Genomic DNA, 18598 nt, shown 5'->3' on the forward strand with positions numbered 1-18598 from the left:
CCTGGCAATCTTTTTTTTTTTTTATTTTATTTTATTTTATTTTTTTTGAGGCGGAGTCTCGCTCTGTCGCCCCGACTGGAGTGCAGTGGCCGGATCTCGGCTCACTGCAAGCTCCGCCTCCCGGGTTCACGCCATTCTCCTGCCTCAGCCTCCTGAGTAGCTGGAATTACAGGCTCCCGCAACCATGCCTGACTAATTTTGGAATTTTGTGAGTAATAGGAATAGGGTTTGCAATTCATAAGGAGCCCCTTTCAACCACACCTGAGTTTATGCTAATGAGGTGACTCCAGCGGGACCCATAGGTATCTTCAGAATGGGGATAGTCACCTTAAAGAAGGTGTGGACCCTCTGCCCCATGATGGAGAGAGCTGGGTTGGTGAACACATCCGAGTGCTGGGAGGCTGGCTCACCCAGAGGGCGCATGGACGCACTGCACCTTCAGTGCCCCCGCCCAGACCCTACCTATGCATCTCTTCCATTTGGCAGTTCTTGAGTTATATCCATTAAAATAAATCGGGAAGACTGGCCATGGGGGCTCATGCCTGTAATCCCAGCACTTTGGAAGGCCAAGGTGGGAGGCTTGCTTGAGCCCAGGAGTCTGAGACCAGCCTTAGCAATATAATGAGACCCTATCTCTTAAAAAAAAAAAAATTACCTGGGCATGGTAGCGCGCACCTGTAGTTCCAGCTACTTAGCAGGCTGAGGTGAGGATCACTTGAGCCTGGAACGTCAAGGCTGCAGTGATCCATGATGGCACCACTGCACTCTAGCCTCAATGACAGAGTGAGACCTTGTCTCAAAAACAAAAGCTTTCAAAACTGAACAATTTTTTTTAAAAAATTAGAAAACAGGCAAAAGATATGAACAGATACTTTAATGAAGAGGGTATACAAATGCCAAAAAAATCATGAGAGTGTGCTCAACCTTGTTAGCAATTAAAGGAAATGCAAATTGAAACCACAATGACCCTATCAGAATGGCCAAAATAAAAAATAGCAAAACACAAATGCTGATAAAAATGTGAAGTGGATTTGCACATTCATTGCGGGTGGGAGTGTAAAATGGTCCAGCTACTCTGGACGAGAGTATGGCAGCTTCTTCCAACGCTCATAAGCACGTGTTCACTTTGTGACCTAGCAATTGCACTCTTGGGCTTTTATCTCAGAAAAGTGAAAACCTACGTTCACAGAAAAATCTGTACGCGAATGTTCATAACAGCATTATTTTTAATAGCAAAATACTGAAAACGATCCTAAAATCTTCAGTGGGAGAATGTTTAAACTGCTGTATACCATAGAATACTACTTATCAATAAAATGGAATGAACTGTTGATACATACTGCTTCAGTGCATCTCAGAGGAATTACGTTCAGTGAAAAAGCCAATCTGAAGAGGCCACATACTGTGTGATCCCACTTATATGACACTGTGAAGGCAAAAATGTAGCAGTGGACTACTTAGATTGGCTGTTTCCTGGGGTTGTGGGTGGGGAGAGAGTGACTACCAGGAGGCAGCAGGAGGATTTTGGGGCAGTGGAGCTATTCTTTGTCCCGAGTTTGTTGGTGGATATGAGTTAAAATTCATAGAACTGAATACCAAAATGTGCGGTGTATATAAATTTAAAATAAAATATATAAACTGTTCAGATATACATTTTAAAAATCAGTTCACACAAAAACGACCAAAATGGCATCTTCATAAGCGCCCCTATGTGGAAAACTGAAACGGGAAGCAGCTCCTGGCCCTGTCCTGCCTTCCAGGGTGGCTAAATTTATATAGGACTTTGCCAAAGCCCTCACCCCGGCTGCCGCTCACGTTTCCCTCATTTCAGCAGCTCCTGAAGCCCTGGGATGGGTAATCTTTGAGTTCTATCCACTCCCTGAAACTGCAGAACCCATTTTAGCGCATCAGTGCCTCTGGGTCTCCACCTCTTGTCTCCCCAGTACTGGGTCTGCCAGTCCCTGTCTCCGTATCTCTGTCCAGATCTGTCTAAGCCTCGAGTGCTCCTCTTCTCTGGGTCTCTCTTTTTTTGAGCCTGAGCTGGTCTGTCCTTTTCCGTGTACGTCTCTGTACATCTCTGTTTCTGGGACCCCAGGGCGTCTTGGTCTGCCCCCGAGCGTCTGTGGGTCTTCATGCTTCTCTCCCTCCCGGTCTGCAAGTCTTTTTGTCTCTGTTTCTCTGTTTCTCACCGTCTTTGTTTCTCGGGTCTCTGGTTGTCAGGGGGCTATTATTTACCCGCTTGTTTACCTCGTTGCCATGGTGCCCAAGATGACGCAGGCGCCGGAGTGGGCGGGACGCCAGGAGACCACGCTCGCGTTTGATTGGCCGTGAGCCCTGTCACGGCTCCCTTGCTCGCCCCCCTTCGCCTCACGGTCTTGCGGCATTGTGGGAATCGTAGTCCGCGGTGAGGCCCAGTGCGCAGGCGCAGTTTGCCGGCCGCCATCGCGCACTGGGGCTCCGGGCGGCTGGGACCGGCCTGGGGCAGCTGCGCAGCAGGTGGGTAGGTCCCGGGGCCGCAGCGCGGGGGTCAGGGAGCGACCCCGACGGGGCAGACGGTGAGGACGCCTCTGGGGGCAGCGTTGGCGGAAGGGGCCAGGGTGTTCCCGGGGTTGGGGTGCGAGCCCCCGCTGTGCATCCAGCAGGCCGAGGGTCTGGCAGCCCTCGCGTGGAGTGCGGGGCAGGGGCCAGGTCCCCTCGGGAATGGGGCTGAGATCAGGATCGGTGAGGGGCCCTGCAGGCGGGTAGGGAACTAGTGCAACCCCCACCCAGTGTAGGCTCTGGGAGGGGAGGCGCTTAGGGGACCCTGTGGGTGGGAGACCAGGAAGGGGCGGCTCCTGTTGGGGAAGAGATGGGGGAAGGGGAGGCTCCTGATGAGGGAGAAAGCGGGGAGGGGGAAGCTGCTGAGGGGAAGAAAGCGGGGAGGGAGAGTCTCCTGAGGGGGGAGAAAAGGGGACTGGGAGGCTTCTGAGTGGGGAAGAGGAGGGAGGGGAGGCTCCTGAAGGGAAGAGGGGAGGAAGTGGGGGCTGAGGGTGTGAGGGTGTCCCTGGTTGGGGGAAGCTGGGCAGGCTGTGGCCCCAGGGGCTGGAGCAGGGAAGGGGTGGAGGGCGCGGGGACCAAAGGGGAGCCTAGGATGGGCATTGTCTCTCTTGCCCCCACCCTTGGGAGATCTTGCCTCTCCTCGGTGACCTGGGGGTGGGTTCTGTTTGAGTTAGGTGCCTGCGCCCACCTCGGAGACCCCTCTCGTGGAAGAGGCAAGAGTGGAGTTACTGGCTTCAGGCCTGACTGGGGGAGTTGGGGTGGGGGCCTGACTCACCCTCCCATCACTCCTTCCCCATCTCCTTTCTCTCACCCTCCCCGGTTCCTCCTTCCTTTTCCCAGTCCCCCCACCCGCTTCCATACTGTCCGGCTTTCCCTGCTCCTGCTCCTTCCTCTCCTTTCTCCTCTCTCCTTGCTTCCTTCCCTCCCCTCTTCCCTCATTTTTGTCTGCCCTCCTTCCACTTTCGCATATATGCACCTGTGTCCTTGCTGACTCCTGGGGGAGGCTGAGTGGCACAGTCACTTGGTTCCATGTCACCTCCTCGGTTCCATGTCACCTCTTCCATCCCATCGTGTCCTGCAGATGGTTTCCTGCCCTGGAGTCACAGCAGGGCCACATGTCGAATCGAGTTGCTGTTTTCTCTGCATGATGCTTGAATCTGTGACTTCCTGGGTATTTCTGGCCTTGGGCTTTTGGGGAGCCTAGGCCAGTTGCGCAGGACCTCTCTCTGGTTCTGTGTGTCCTGGTGAGTGGATCAGGGACCACAAAAGGCAGCTGAGATGTGAACGACGACCCTCACTCCATGTTTTTTCGTTCTTTTGAAAGCACCTTTACCCCTTTTTTTTTTTTTTTTTTTAGGCAAGGTCTCACTCTGTCCCCGGGGCTGGAGTGCAGTGGCCGGATCTCAGCTCACTGCAAGCTCCGCCTCCCAGGTTTACGCCATTCTCCTGCCTCAGCCTCCCGAGTAGCTGGGACTACAGGCGCCTGCCACTTCGCCCGGCTAGTTTTTTTGTATTTTAGTAGAGACGGGGTTTCACCGTGTTAGCCAGGATGGTCTCGATCTCCTGACCTCGTGATCCGCCCGTCTCGGCCTCCCAAAGTGCTGGGATTACAGGCTTGAGCCACCGCGCCCGGCCCTTTACCCCCTTTTATAATGAGTGAGTGATCTGTGGATGAAGCCAGGGCAGACCCTGCGAATATCCGGCGACCCATCGAGAACCATGCCCCATGCATTGAGCTTCCCTGGCTGATCCTCAGGCCCGTGGCTGTGGGGTGGTTTGCTAGACCCTGCCGATGAGTGGGGTGGGATGGAGAGCTGTGACAAATATTCCTCAGGTGGCCAGGGCTGGGCCCACGGAGGGCCAGACCAGGCTTGAGCTCTGCTCAGCCTGGGATGAAGGGGATTTGCCACAGGACTCTGGAGACCCACCAGGCTTGGGGCCCCTCAGCTCAGCCACCCCTCACCCACCGTGGCTCCCTCTGCCTCAGCTTCTGTATTCCAGGCCTCTGGGTGCGGCAAAGCCTACAGGACTGGCTCAAGACTTGTGCAGACTGGCCGGGCGCGGTGGTTCGCGCCTGTCATCCCAGCACTTTGGGAGGCCGAGGCAGGCGGATCACGAGGTCAGGAGATAGAGGCCATCCTGGCTAACACAGTGAAACCCCGTCTCTACTAAAAATACAAAAAAATTAGCCGGCCGTGGTGGTGGGCGCCTGTGGTCCCACTTACTCAGGAGGCTGAGGCAGGAGAATGGTGTGAACCCAGAGGCGGAGCTTGCAGTGAGCCGAGATTGCACCACTGCACTCCAGCCAGGGTGACAGAGCGAGACAAAAAAAAAAAAAAACTTGTGCAGACTGCTTCATTTGCTGAGACTGGGGGGCTGGGCTCCAGGAAAATCGTATCTGAGGCAAATCCTGGACGGTCCCAAGATTTGGGGGATGGAGGTTTGCCCAGTGACCAAGCCAGACTCCAGAAAGGTGTGGCCTCATTCAAGCAGGCTGTGGCAGGAAAGGGTCCCAGTGGTATCTCTTTTTTGTTTGTTTTTGAGACACAGGCTCATTCTCTCCCCCAGGCTGGAGTGCAGTAGCCAATCATATATCACTACAGCCTCCAACCCCTGGGCTCAAGCAATCCTCCTGCCTAACACTCCCCAGGCTGTGGGATTATAGATGTTCGCTGCCGCACCTGCCCCGGTGAGATCTCTAAGAGAAGAGTCCTTCTGACAGTGTGACCAGGGATGGTGCTGAAGGAGGCAAGAAGACACAAGGCCAGAGATTTCTGGAGGCTCCTCAGATGGCCTCATCCTCCTGGCTGTGGGCATCAGGGTCCCAGTAGGAAGGGAGATGAACATGGAGAGGCTGTTTTCACAGGACGCAGCAGCTTCCTTGCAGTTGGGCATTTTAGGAGACCCCTGGTTCCATGGAAGCCTCTGCTTTGCAGGTGAATGGAGGGAGGGGAGGCAGAGGTGGCTTCCCAGAGAGGCTCACAGGGGAAGGGCACAGAGGAGAGGAGCTCCCGTGCCTGTCCCCAGCGGCTGATGTGTCCCCCACTGTCTTGGCCAGTGACCCAGCCAGAGGATGTCCCATCCTCCCCACCTCATCCCACCCCTGCCAATGGCCGAGGACCCTTGCTCATTCTACCTAGACCCCGATGCCTCCACCATGCTCAGAGCTGGGAAGCTGGAGCAGGAGGAGAGGGGCTGGGGGGAGCTGGCTGGGACCTGCCCACTGTGGAGGCCATGAGGGCTAGAGGGGAGGGCTGGCAGGAAGCCTCTTAAAGGGTGGGCTTATGGGCCTGGTGGGGGAATGACAAGTGGCAGCATCACTTTGCAGGTGGGGTTCCAGCCTTAGTGCTTGCCTGCCTCATGCCTCTGTTTCCCCACCTGCACCTTGGGGCTGCTTCTGGTTCCTACCCCTCTGGGATTGTGAGGTTCTGATGAGGGAAGGTTCTGTGCACACACATTATGGAGCTCACAATTTGTTTTGTGGAGACAGGTTCTCTGCAAGGTGAACGTGCCTCTGGCGTGCTAAGAAAGCCAAAATTACATGCCCTCAGGACCACACCTCTGTCCATGCACCAAGTAGAGCTCTGTGCCTCCATTGCCAGGGGGTTAGAGCTGGCATCACGCTTCCCATCAGGAGAGGCTCCAGAACAGGGGTTAGCATACCCACCTGCAGGCTAGCAGTGACCTGTTTTCTTTGTATTTATTAGAGACAGGGTCTTGCTGTGTTGCTCATGCTGGAATACAGTGGCACAAACTGTGGCTCACTGCAGCCTCCAACTCCTGGGATTAAGGGGTCCTCCCTCCTTAGCCTCCCACACAGCTGGGACCACAGGTGTGAGCCACCATGCCTGGCTATTTTTTTTTTTTTTTTTTTGCAACAGGGTCTCACTCTGTCACCCAGGCTGCAGTGCAGTGTTGTGATCACAGCTCACTGCAGCCTTCACCTCCTGAGTTCAGGTAATCCTCCAACCTCAGTCTCCAGAGTAGCCGGGACTACAGGCATGCAGCACCGTGCCCAGCTAATTTTTCTGTTTGTTGTAGAAACGAGGTGTTGGCATGTTGCCCAGGCTGTTCTCAAGCTCCTGGGCTCAAGCTGTCCACCCCCCTTGGCCTCCCAAAGTACTGGAATTACAGGTGTGAGCCACCATGCCTGGCCACCTGTTTTTGTAAATGAGGGTGTGTAAGAACATGCCAAACCTGTGGGTACACACAGGGCTCTGGCTCCTTACTTGCCACAAGGGAGAGTTGAGTAGTTGAAACTGAGACTGACTGGCCCTTTATATCTGCTACTCTCTGTTCTTGGAAGATGAATAAGAGGATGTATTTCTTTTCTTTTTGGCGGGGGGGATGGTGTCTCGCTCTGTCGCCCAGGCTGGAGTGCAGTGGCGCAGTCTCGGCTCACTGCAAGCTCCACCTCCTGGGTTCACGCCATTCTCCTGCCTCAGCTTCCTGAGTAGCTGGGACTACAGGCGCCTGCCACTATGCCTGGCTAATTTATTTATTTTTTTGTATTTGTAGTAGAGACAGGATTTCACTGTGTTAGCCAGGATGGTCTCGATCTCCTGACCTCGTGATCTGCCTGCCTCAGCCTCCCAAAAGAGAGGATGTATTTCTAGTCCCAAGGGAAAGAAACCGTTTTTAAGTGGGTTTCTGAACTCAGAAGTCCAATTTAAAAAATGGTTGAAGGCTGGGTGCAGTGGCTCATGCCTGTAATCCTGGCACTTTGGGAGGCCGAGGCGGGTGGATCACTTGAGGTCAGCAGTTAGAGACCAACCTGGCCAACATGGTGAAACCCCATCTGTACTAAAAATACAAAAATTAGCTGGATGTGTTGGCGAATGCCTATAACCCCCGTGACTCAGGAGGCTGAGGGAGGAGAATTGCTTGAACCCAGGAGGTGGAAGTTGCGATGAGCTGACATTGCCGCAGCGCTCCACCCTGGGCGACAGGGCGAGACTCTGTCTCCAAAAATAAAAGAGATCGCATTAGATGTAAGAAACATTAGAGCATTACCTGTGACCAAAAGACAGCATGGAGTGAAAAGACAAGCCACAGATGGGGACAGTGGCAAGATGGAGCCAGACAGGGAACTCGTTAACTAGTTCATAGAGCTGTAAAGAAAAAGTCACGGGAAAGTGGGCAGTTTACCCACCTTCAGAGATTAAATCATGAGAAAGCGCTCAGTCACAGAGCAGGTGCTCGGGTCTGAGGGTCCTCTGGCAGGGGGTGGAGTGTGTGAGGAGAGGGCACCCTGGCGGGGGCTGCCGTAAGTAGGTGACGGTCGTGAGGTTGTCCCCCGTGCCCTAGCTATCCTGCTTCTCCATATTTCCTTTAAATAGATCAGAAAGGACCCCACAGAGATGGACATGAGGGTCCACAACGGCCAAAAACAAATGAGGCACAGGCTGCGTACCCCTCAGCAGAACTGCACTGTTTGTGCAGTCCGCACGCACTGAGCCAGCTCTGCCCAGGCCTAGGGACCTGCCTGTGAAGAACCCTTAGTCTCCTGGGTACCATTCCAGTCTGGGAGGCGGTCAGTAGGGAGGTAAAAGGCGGAGGCAGTGAGCAGTGAGCAGGTGTCGGGTGGGGGCGTGCAAGGAGTGCAGAGGAAAGGTCTCCCAAAGGGGCCAGCCGAGAGCTCAGGCCTATGAAGTAACAAAAGGGTGGGGCTGGGTGCGGTGACTCACGTCTGTAATCCCATCGCTTTGGGAGGCCCAGGCAGGCATATCCCTTGAGTCCAGAAGTTACACACCAGCCTGAGCAACATAGTGAGATCCCTGTCTCTCCAAAAAAAAAAAAAAATTAAAAATCAGCCAGGTGTGGGTAATGTACACCTTTAGTCCAAGCTACTCGGGAGGCTGCGGTGGGAGGATCACTTGAGCTCAGGAGGTTGAGGCTGCAGTAAGCTATGATCATACCACTGCACTCCACCCTGTGTTTAAAAAAAAAAAAAAGCATGGGGAGCCGGGCGTGGTGGCTCATGCCTGTAATCCCAGCACTTTGGGAGGCCAAGACGGGTGGATCATGAGGTCAGGAGATCGAGACCATCCTGGCTAACACGGTGAAACCCTGTCTCTACTAAAAAATACAAAAAAAAAAAGGGCGGGGGGGTCCGGGCGTGGTGGTGGGTGCCTGTAGTCCTAGCTACTCGGGAGGTTGAGGCAGGAGAATGTCATGAACCCGGGAGGTGGAGCTTGCAGTGAACCGAGATCGTGCCACTGCGCTCCAGCCTGGGCAACAGAAAAGGTAGAGGTATCGTGGTGGTGGTGATGGCATGACATGGGTCTGTTTTGCTTAAGTGGAAGCTTGTGTAAAATGTCTTCCAACAGCACTTAGAGTTCTGCAGTTCCCTTTAAACTCTGCTAGCCACAGAGAGAGAGGTTGACAGTTGATTCTCTGCAAACTTCTGGTTTTTTCTCTTTCTTTTTTTTTTTTTTTTTTGACAGTCTTGCTCTGTCACCCAGGCTGGAGTGCAGTGACACGATCTCAGCTCACTACAGCCTCCAGCTCCCAGGTTCAAGAGATCCTCCTGCCTCAGGCCTCCTGAGTAGCTGGAATTACAGGTGCCCACCACCACACCTGGCTAATTTTTTTTTTTATTTTTAGTAGAGAGGGAGTTTTACCATGTTGACTAGGCTGGTCTTGAACTCCTGACCTCAGGTGATCTGCCTGCCTCGGCCTCCCAAAGTGCCGGGATTACAGGCATGAGCCACTGTGCCCAGCCCTGTTTCTTTGTTTTGTTTTGTTTTTTAAACAGCTTATTAATTTATATACCATGAAGTTTACCTATTTAAAGTGGACAGTTCATTGGTTTTTAATATACAGTACTCACCATTGAGCATTTTCACCACCCAAAGAAGAAATCCTGTACCCATTAGCAGTCCCTCCTCATTCCCCCAAATCGCAGCCCCTGGCAACAGCTGGTCTACATTTTGTCTCTATAGATTTGCCTCTTCTAGGTGTTTCATTTCTGTGGAATCACACACCCTGCCCCACCCCACAGCAGCGAGGTCTTTGCGCCCCATATCCTGTTGGAGCAGAACCTGACAACCTGAGGGCTCACAGCACCTGGCCTGGTGCGGTTGACTCTGGTTTTCCCTGTAAAACTAGGCTTCCTGCAGCTGTGGGAAGTCCCCTCCCAGCTGGCTCTGTGGACCTTCAGACCCAGGCGGGTCCTGGGAGAAGCTGGACAGCTGCAGTTCACACCCTTGTGTGTCCGTAGCCAGTGACATGAGAGCCTGAGGCCGACGGGAGGCCTGGGCAGCTCTGACCCGCTGGGTTCTGTTTAGTGAGCTCATTGTTGGTGCACAGTTAAAATCAAGGGAGCTCATCCTGAATACCGGCTCCACTTGAATGATGGGGCCGCCCTGTGTGCGGGGATTCAACTGAGGTTGGGGCACGGATTGGCAGGACCTGAACTCTCCCAGTCATTGTGGTCTCCCCCACCCCCCACCCCCCGTTGTCACTGCTCCTGGGTACTTCCTGCCCCTCCTGCCTGGTTCTGTGGATGCTTTGGTAGAGGCCTACATTCTGCACCATTTCCAGAAACGGGGGTTGTTCAGTGGCCTCCAGAGGGGACCCCCCACTCCCTACGCTTTTTTCTAAATAATTTCATTTCAGATTTGTGGTGGTTTTAACTGCACGAACAGTCTTCACACAGCTCCTTCATGTTATTAGAAATTGACATCCCCCTAATATATCTTTTTTTGGGGGGGGGGAGGGGACAGAGTCTCACCGTCGCCCAGGCTGGAGTGCAGTGGCACAATCTCTGCTCAATGCAACCTCTGCCTCAGGGTTCAAGCAGTCCTCCTGCCTCAGCCTCCCAAGTAGCTGGGAATACAGGCGCCTACCACCACGCCCAGCTCATTTTTGTATTTTTAGTAGAGATGGGGTTTCGCCAGGTTGGTCAGGCTGGTCTCAAACTCCTGACCTCAAGTGATCCACCTGCCTCGGCCTCCCAAAGTGCTGGGATTACAGGCGTGAGCCACCGCACCTGGCCCACATAATATATCTTTTAAATGTAAACAGACCTTGCATTTCTGGTATAAACACAAATCTAGAATGAAGCATAAAGCATGCATGGTTACGATGGGTTTACTAATATTTTAAGGGTTTTTTGTTTTTTGTTTTTTTTTGAGATGGAGCTTCGCTCTTGTTGCCCAGGCTGGAGTGGAATGGCACGATCTCGGCTCACTGCAACCTCCACCTCACGGGTTCAAGCAATTCTCCTACCTCAGCCTCCCAAGTACCTGGGATTAGAGGCATGCGCCACCACGCCCAACTAATTTTATATTTTTAGTACAGATGGGGTTTTTCCATGTTGGTCAGGCTGGTCTTGAACTCCCGACCTCAGGTTGTCCACCTGTCTCGGCCTTCCAAAGTGCTGGGATTATGGGCGTGAGCCACCGCGCCAGGCCTATTTCAAGGTTTTTACATGTAGGTTTACATAGAGATTGTCAAGTAATTTTTCATTTTCATCCTATTCATGACTGATTTTTTTAAAATTGTGGTAATGAGGCTGGGTGCAGTGGCTCACACCTGTAATCCCAGCACCTTGGGAGGCTGAGGCAGGTGGATCATTTGAGGTCAGGAGTTTGAGACCAGCCTGGCCAACATGGTGACACCCCATCTCTACTAAAAATACAAAAAGTAGCTGGATGTGGTAGTGCATGCTTGTAATTCCAGCTACTGGGGAGACTGAAGCAGGAGAATCGCTTGAACCTGGGAGGTGGAGGTTGCATTGAGCTGAGATTGCGCCACTGCACTCCAGCTTGGGTGACAGAGGGAGACTCAGTCTCAAAGAAAAAAAAATATCTGGTAAAGCACAGAATGAGTTACCCTCCACTTAGATGCTACTTTTTATCTACACAAGTACAACACTGAGGTTCGGATGCCTAACAAGCAGGTTTCTTGGAAGTCTGCATGAACTCTGGGTATGGTGTCTTTGTTCTCTGGCAGCTGGGGTGGCTGTGCCCTGGCCTTATGCAAGGCCATTGTCTTGTCCGTGTCCTCTGCAGGTCTGTGGGTTCTGGCACCATCTGAGTCCCCTGGCCATCTAGTCATCCCTGGCACCTCTGCTTTGGAGCCACTTTGTCCCCGATTAGACACAGTCACATTTTCCAGTGCCGTTTTGGAAAGATGCTGCCTTTGGAGAAGGCGTTTGCCTCCCCCAGGAGCTCCCCAACCCCCCTGGATCTGCCCACGCCAGGGTCAGCAGCCGGAGTCCAGCAGGAAGAACCCGAGACCATCCCTGAGAGGACCCCTGCTGACCTGGAGTTCTCCCGCCTGCGTTTCCGAGAATTTGTCTACCAGGAGGCTGCCGGGCCCCACCAGACTCTGGCCCGCCTGCATGAGCTGTGCCGCCAGTGGCTGATGCCTGAGGCGCGCTCCAAGGAGCAGATGCTGGAGCTGCTGGTGCTGGAGCAGTTCCTGGGCATCCTGCCTGATAAGGTCCGGCCCTGGGTGGTGGCACAGTACCCTGAGAGCTGCAAGAAGGCAGCCTCCCTGGTGGAGGGCCTCGCTGATGTCCTGGAAGAGCCAGGTGGGCTGCCCCAGAGGAGAAGCATGGCTCAGAGGAGATGGGGAAGGGGTCCTGGAAGGCCCTAAAAGCCAAGCCATGGCTTGCCTGAGATAATTAAGTTTCCCACGCTGGTGAAGCAGCTCCTTGGTCCTCAGGGGCCAGGACAGTTGCTTGGGCTCCTGCCTTCACATCTGCCTTCTGGATGTAAGGAAGCTAGAAGAATGAGGGAAAGGGACCAGCCTCTTTTTTGTTTTTTTGAGGCAGAGTCTTCGCTCTGTCACCAGGCTGGAGTTCAGTGGCGCAATCTCAGCTCACTGCAACCTCTACCTCCTGGGTTCAAGCAATTCTCCTGCCTCAGCCTCTCAAGTAGCTGGGATTACAGGTGCCCACCATGACGCCCAGCTAATGTTTGTATTTTTAGTAAAGATGGGGTTTCACCATGTTGGCCAGGATGGTATCGATCTCCTGACCTTGTGATCTGCCCACCTCGGCCTCCCAAAGTGCTGGGATTACAGTTGTGAGCCACTGCACCCAGCCCAGCCTCTTAACAGTAAATATTCTGGGTGCTTTGCAGGCCAGAGGTCTCCTGGTCCAAGGATGAGGGTGCAGGATGGGTCGTGATGGGGCCCTGGAGCCTTCAGGTCCCTGTGGTTTAACTGTGTGATTGTTGTTGGCGCGTGTCCTGACCTCTTGGGGTCACAGGTCCCTCCACTGTTGACAGGGATGCTGCTGGGCTCCCCTGCGGGCTCATCCTCAATTCTTAGCGATGGAGTGTACGAGAGGCACATGGACCCTCTGCTGCTACCAGGCGAACTCGAGAGCGCCAGCCAGGCCCCCGGAGCTGGGGAGATCCCAGCACCTTCTGAGACACGTGAGTGCCCAGTCAGCCTGGCAGCCTCTGCTGGGCCTTAGGTGGTGGGCAGAGGCCTGTGGTTGGGAGAGGGCAGGAGGGCAGCCAGGGAGTCAGGGGCCCCATGGTCCACGCTATCCTTGGGACTTCCTCCTATAGTTCCTCTGAATGTTAGACATTGTTTATTAAATTAGTCTTCAGAGATTATGCAGATAATCCATACTTGCCACAAATAGTGAAAAAGCATCAATACATAAAGAAAAGAGTCTCCCAACCCCCCACCATGCACCCTCTGAAAATAAAGGGTCTCGAGTGTCCTGATGCACGTCCCTCATGTCTCCCTGCACATCACACATGCACATTCAGGGCCTGGGGTCAGGCTCCCTGTGTATGGTGTGCTGTGTCTGAGTGCTTGCTGTTCAGATGGGGTGGGTCCTCCAGGCTGTGGTTGGGTCTGGTTCTTTAGTTGCCCAGCATCACGTGCTTAGCCCATCTCCATCCTAGAGGTGGACTCTCTGCCCCTTGGAGTGAAGCTGCCATGACACCTCCTGACTTGTGTGCCCCATATGTGAGGCTCTGGGCACTGTGGGTGGGCTCCTCAGGACCGCTGGGCAAATGGTGTGTGAGTTCGACATTTCACATAAAATAGAAACTTCCATGTGGTTTTCCAGAGGTTTTGTGGCTGTTCATCACCAGCATGGGAGGCGCCCACTGGCCTGGATGCAGCCCAGCACTATGTGGTGTTGCTTTTTAGGATTTGCACGAAGGCCAGGCACGGCGCCTCATGCCTGTAATCACAGCACTTTGGGAGGCCAAGGCAGGCAGATCACTTGAGCCCAGGCATTCGAGACCAGCCTGGGCAACATAGGGAGACCCCATCTCTACAAAAAATACCAAAATTAGCTGGGTGTGCACTTGTAGTCCCACCTACTGGGGAGGCTGAGGTGCGAGGATCACTTGAGTCCAGGAGGTGGAGGGTGCAGTGAGCCAAGATCGTGCCACTGCACTCCAGCCTGGGTGACAGAGCAAGACCCTGTCTTTAAAAAACAAACAAACCAAAAAAAAAAAAAAAAAAAAAGATTTCCACGAATCTACTGGACTTGAATGGGCATCCCTGGGGCCACCCAAGCCCTGTGGCCACCGCCCTGCTTTGTAAATCAGGGACAGATGTGGTGTCCATTGAGCCTTGGGTGCTGCTGTCATATAAGCACACTGGGGCCTGTGTGGGAGTCAGTGGGGACTCCTTGACCCTTGGGGGAACCTAGCCACAGGGAGCTCGTTACCTCAGCTCTGCCTCCCCCTCTCCCCAGCCTGGCTTTCTCCAGACTCCCTGTTTCTGGAACAGAGGAGGGTCAGAGAAGCAAGGACCGAAGAGGCCAGCCCTGCCAACACCGAGCAGGTGGGTGGGCATGAGTCCCAGGGTGAGGGGCCTGGCCTCAGCTTAGAGGCATTCCCCTCCCCATCACCAGTGCTCAGCAGAGGGCTGTGGCCCCAATGTCCACAGCGCGGAGGCCTAGAACCCAACCTGGTGGGAGCATGAGGGCGGAATCTTTGTGGTGCGAAGGGGGCTGCCTCCTGCAGTGCACCTGGGTTGGAGCCCCTGACCGGGGCTGACTCCTAGCCGGCTCCTGTGGCTGTGGGGCTGTGGCGGGTTCTCCCTTCTCTAGGGCAGGTGGAAGGTCTCAGCCATGGCTGTACGGCTATTTCAGAAGCTGAAGTCCTTTCCAGAGGAGCCTCAGCACCTGGAGGAGTGGGGCCACCTGGACCCTGCCGAGGAGAACCTGAAGAGCTACCGGAAGCTGCTCCTGTGGGGTGAGACTCACCTGCCTCGGGCTCACACCTCACTCCCCAACCCCTCTCGCAGGGGTTGGTGCAGGAAACTGTGACCCCAGGGGCTTTGGCTGGGACACTGTAATGTCTTACATGGATTTGAACTTGCACGTGTTTGAGCTTGAATGTATTTGCCGAAGCCCCCACCCTTTCTGATCTAAACATCTGAGTTCTGCCCAGGCCCTGCCTGTAGAACTGAAGCCTCGGAATTTGGAAAGGCCTCCTGGCCCCAAGGCGCCGACATTGCCACCCTCCTTGCCCAGAGATGGGGCCTCACCTGCATGGCCTGGTCAAGGGTCTCCTCTTTTGTAGACATTCTTGCCCCAGAAACCCTCCTTTTAGGGAGGTCCCCCCACTCAGACTCCTGAGCATTTTTTTGTCTTAATGTCTTTAACTTTGCTTTCCCTGAGTTCTGCCTCTGCCTGCCCTGTCGCCCTTCCAGCCTTTCCTTCTTTGCTCCACTGTCCAGGGGCCTGACAGGGAGGTGGCCTTGGTGGGGGTCCCAGTGCAGAGAAGAGGAGGTGGGCTGCAGCCTGCCCTGGCTGGTCCACAACACACGACGCCCATCAGCTATTCTGTGTTGATGCCTCTTTCATTTCTTTTTTATCCCCACTCAGGGTATCAGCTTTCTCAGCCTGACGCTGCCTCCAGGCTGGACACTGAGGAACTCCGGTTGGTGGAAAGAGATCCACAAGGAAGCGGTGTCCCAGGTGAGGTTGGGTTGAATTGGTGTTAGGACCGGGTGGGGTTTGCTTTTTCTTCAGAGGCTGAGGGGTCCCCTCCCAATGCCATCAGCCCCAGCAAAGACCTCAGCATTGACTGCTTCACCATTTTCCCACCACCATGTCAGAGTGGGGCAGAAATCCAGTTACATCCATGGTCTCTTGCTGCATGACAGATCACTCCAAGACTTGGTCAGTGGAAACGGCAGTGGTGTTAGTTGCCAGGATCTGTGTATGGGTCCCAGGGGGTGGCCGTTCTGCCGCATTGGAGGTTCTGTGTCAGCACACCAACGAGAACACGTAGAGGTGGACTTGGGGTGGAGGGCCCCGGGTGCCTGTCACCAGGGAGCTTGTCGCTGGGGGACTTGGCCATAGCTATTGACACCGCTCTCTTCGCTGGCAGCTGGGCCCCTCCCTCCAGGAGGGTGCGCTCTGAGCAGGCTCTGCTTGCATCGTGCATCTCGTGGCCAAGCTAGTGGACGGGTGGAGACCTCCAAAGGCGCGGTTTCCAGAGCCCTGGCTCAGTGGGGCTGTCCTTCCTGTCCTGTTGGTGGCCTCCATTGTTGGAGGCCTCCAGGTCCCACATCTGCAGCAGCAGGCGTGGGGCACGTGCTGCAGGGCAGCCTGGGAGGGACAGCGCTGCTTCCAAACAGCTGTGAGCCCCGCGGGGATCCAGAGCCCGGAGCCCTGTGTCCTGTTCCGGCAACTGAGGCTCGGCTGGGTCCTCCGCTCCCTGGCCCTGGGCGGGGCGCTCACTCTAGGGCTCTGACCTTGTTCCAGAAGGCGGGAGGCAGCAGGAGACCGCTGGGTGCGCCTGCGAGGAGGCCGCCCCTGCGCGGGTGCTGCCTGAGCTGCCAACGGAGGTGCCCCCAGGGGACGCCCTTGCCGATCCCCCGTCGGGCACCACTGAGGAGGAGGTAGAGCAGCCTGGGAAGGCCCCGGACCCGCAGGACCCGCAGGGCCCCCAGGACCCGCAGGACCCGCAGGACCCCCAGGATCCGCAAGAACCCCAGGACCCGCAGGACCCCAGGACCCCAGGACCCCAGGACCCCAGGACGCGGAGTCCGGCTCTTCCTCCGAATCGCAGAGGCAGTCCGTCATCCAGCAGCCTGCCCCGGACAGGGGCGCGGCGAGGCTGGGAACCAAGAGGCCGCACCCTGAGGATGGCGATGGGCAGAGCCTCGAGGGCGTCTCCGGCAACGGGCAGAGCCTCGAGGGCGTCTCCGGCGCTGGCCACAGCACAGGGCTCGCGGCTGGGCAGGGCCCTGGGGCTGACGAGCCGGGCTTGTCCCGCGGGAAGCCCTACGCCTGCGGGGAGTGCGGGGAGGCCTTCGCGTGGCTCTCGCACCTCATGGAGCACCACAGCAGCCATGGCGGCCGGAAGCGCTACGCCTGTCAAGGCTGCTGGAAGACCTTCCACTTCAGCCTGGCCCTAGCCGAGCACCAGAAGACCCACGAGAAGGAGAAAAGCTACGCGCTGGGGGGCGCCCGGGGTCCCCAACCGTCCACCCGCGAAGCCCAGGCAGGGGCTAGGGCGGGCGGGCCCCCGGAGAGCGGGGAGGGCGAGGCTCTCCCCGCACCCCCAGAGGCGCAGAGGTGAGCCGCTGTGCTGTCGGGAGGGGCCGCCCTGCCGGCCGTGAATCCCAGACGAGGCATCGGGCCCTTCCACGCCCCTGGGTGGCGGCTTCCTGTGGTGTCTGTGGACGTCATCTGCCTGTGCCCCGAATCCGCCCCTGAGGCTAAGCGCTCCCAACGAGAAGGGTCCACGGGAAGCCCTCACCTCTGTAAACACACCCTGGGCCAGCGCTCGCATCCGAGGGGAGCCGCCGGATGTGGAAGAAGACTCGGCTTTCCTGCAGCCATTTAGTGCCGCCCCACGCTAGGTTATTTGATTGTGCAGTGTAGAGTTGCCTTAAAGTGCGTGATCTGCCAGTGCTTTCTTCAAGTCACCCTTGCCCCGATTCCTCCTGTTTGCGCTCCCCAGGGTTGCTCAAGTGGAAATTTTGTCAACTGTTTAGCCTTTTCGTACTTCCGTGACGTCAACTTCACTTCTAATCTGCAAAAGCAGAAGCTGTTTCCTAGTTTACCTCACGTGTCTTTCTTTACCTGTATGGAGTAGCTCTCAGAGATCACAGAAATGCTTGCAGCATAAGGCAGGGTTTTCAGACCGTGGGTCCCAGCCCATTAGTTAAAATGGGAAATCAATTAGCAAGTGGCCACCAGCATTACACAGCAATGAATCGGAATAAAGAATGCATCATGTAGTAAAGGCAAATACTGTTTTGTGAAACTTTTCACCCATACATCTAAATGTGAGAACTGGTTGCAATGTAAGAGACGTAGTTCTTGCTGGGAAGTTGTGATCAAAATAAGTTGAAAATGCCAATAAAGATCTGTCTGTCTGAGCAAAGGAGAGTAAACTCCTTGGGCTACATAAGGTGATCTTTTGATTGATTGTATTTATTCTCAGATTACAGCATTATTCCCATTGCCTGCGCATAAACTTAATTGCTCCCTGCTCATAAACTTAACTGCTCCCTGTAGATACAGAAACTGGTGCCTCTTTTTCTGTCACTGTGTTTGAGCAGGCAGTCTGTTGTAATGACCCCCAAATCACAGAGGCTTAACATAATATTTATTCATGGGCTGAGCGTGGTGGCTCACACCTGTAATCCCAGCACTTTGGGAGGCCGAGGCAGGTGGATCATGAGGTCAGAAGTTTGAGACCAGCCTGGCCAAATGGTGAAACCCCGTCTCTACTAAAAATACAAAAAATGAGCTGGGCATGGTGGCAGGCACCTGTAATCCCAGCTACTCAGGAGGCTGAGGCAGGGAGGCAGAGGTTGCAGTGAGCCAAGATCGCACCACTGCACTCCTGCCTGGGGGACAGAGCGAGAATCCATCTCATAAAACAAAAGAAAAGGCTAAAATGTAGCCTCTCATTTCTCAGCCGAACCTGTGAATTAACCTTCTTGCACTGCCACAGGGAGCATCCCCTGAGATGTGTCCCACTCAGCTCTCAGGCTGTGGGTGATTGTCATTTGTTATTATAGGGCCCCACCCTCTATCTTCAGTTTCCCATCTCTTGTCTCATTTAGTGCACAGCCAGATGTCTATGCCTTTTTTTTTTTAAGTTTT

At 54.8% G+C, this 18598-nt stretch overlaps 1 protein-coding gene across 3 annotated transcripts; it reads left to right on the forward strand.

Annotated features, from left to right (window-relative positions):
- Positions 1-2318: 2318 nt before the first annotated feature.
- ZSCAN18 (zinc finger and SCAN domain containing 18) lies at positions 2319-17897 on the forward strand. Of its 3 annotated transcripts, XM_017850622.1 has the most exons (8): positions 5128-5474; positions 11556-12079; positions 12780-12929; positions 14219-14307; positions 14618-14720; positions 15356-15448; positions 16241-16420; positions 16507-17897. In XM_017850622.1, exons 2-8 carry the CDS (start codon positions 11677-11679, stop codon positions 17058-17060), a joined length of 1572 nt encoding a protein of 523 aa, XP_017706111.1. In that variant the 5' UTR covers positions 5128-5474; positions 11556-11676; the 3' UTR covers positions 17061-17897. The 3 variants fall into 3 exon arrangements, with proteins under 3 accessions (XP_017706109.1, XP_017706110.1, XP_017706111.1); XM_017850620.1 differs by lacking the exon at positions 5128-5474 and adding an exon at positions 2319-2496 and having other exon boundaries at positions 16241-17897; XM_017850621.1 differs by lacking the exon at positions 5128-5474 and adding an exon at positions 2390-2555 and having other exon boundaries at positions 16241-17897.
- Positions 17898-18598: the final 701 nt, after the last annotated feature.

This window comes from Rhinopithecus bieti, unplaced genomic scaffold (genome assembly GCF_001698545.2).
Source record: "Rhinopithecus bieti isolate Rb0 unplaced genomic scaffold, ASM169854v2 scaffold_32008, whole genome shotgun sequence".
Lineage (NCBI taxonomy): Eukaryota > Metazoa > Chordata > Mammalia > Primates > Cercopithecidae > Rhinopithecus > Rhinopithecus bieti.

Coding starts and splice junctions, on each gene's coding strand:
- ZSCAN18 (XM_017850622.1), top strand. CDS start 11,677: ATGCTGCCTTTGGAGAAGGCGTTTGCCTCCCCCAGGAGCTCCCCAACC. Junction 14,721..15,355: donor CCGGAAGCTGCTCCTGTGGG/GTGAGACTCACC, acceptor ATCCCCACTCAG/GGTATCAGCTTTCTCAGCCT. Junction 15,449..16,240: donor ACAAGGAAGCGGTGTCCCAG/GTGAGGTTGGGT, acceptor ACCTTGTTCCAG/AAGGCGGGAGGCAGCAGGAG.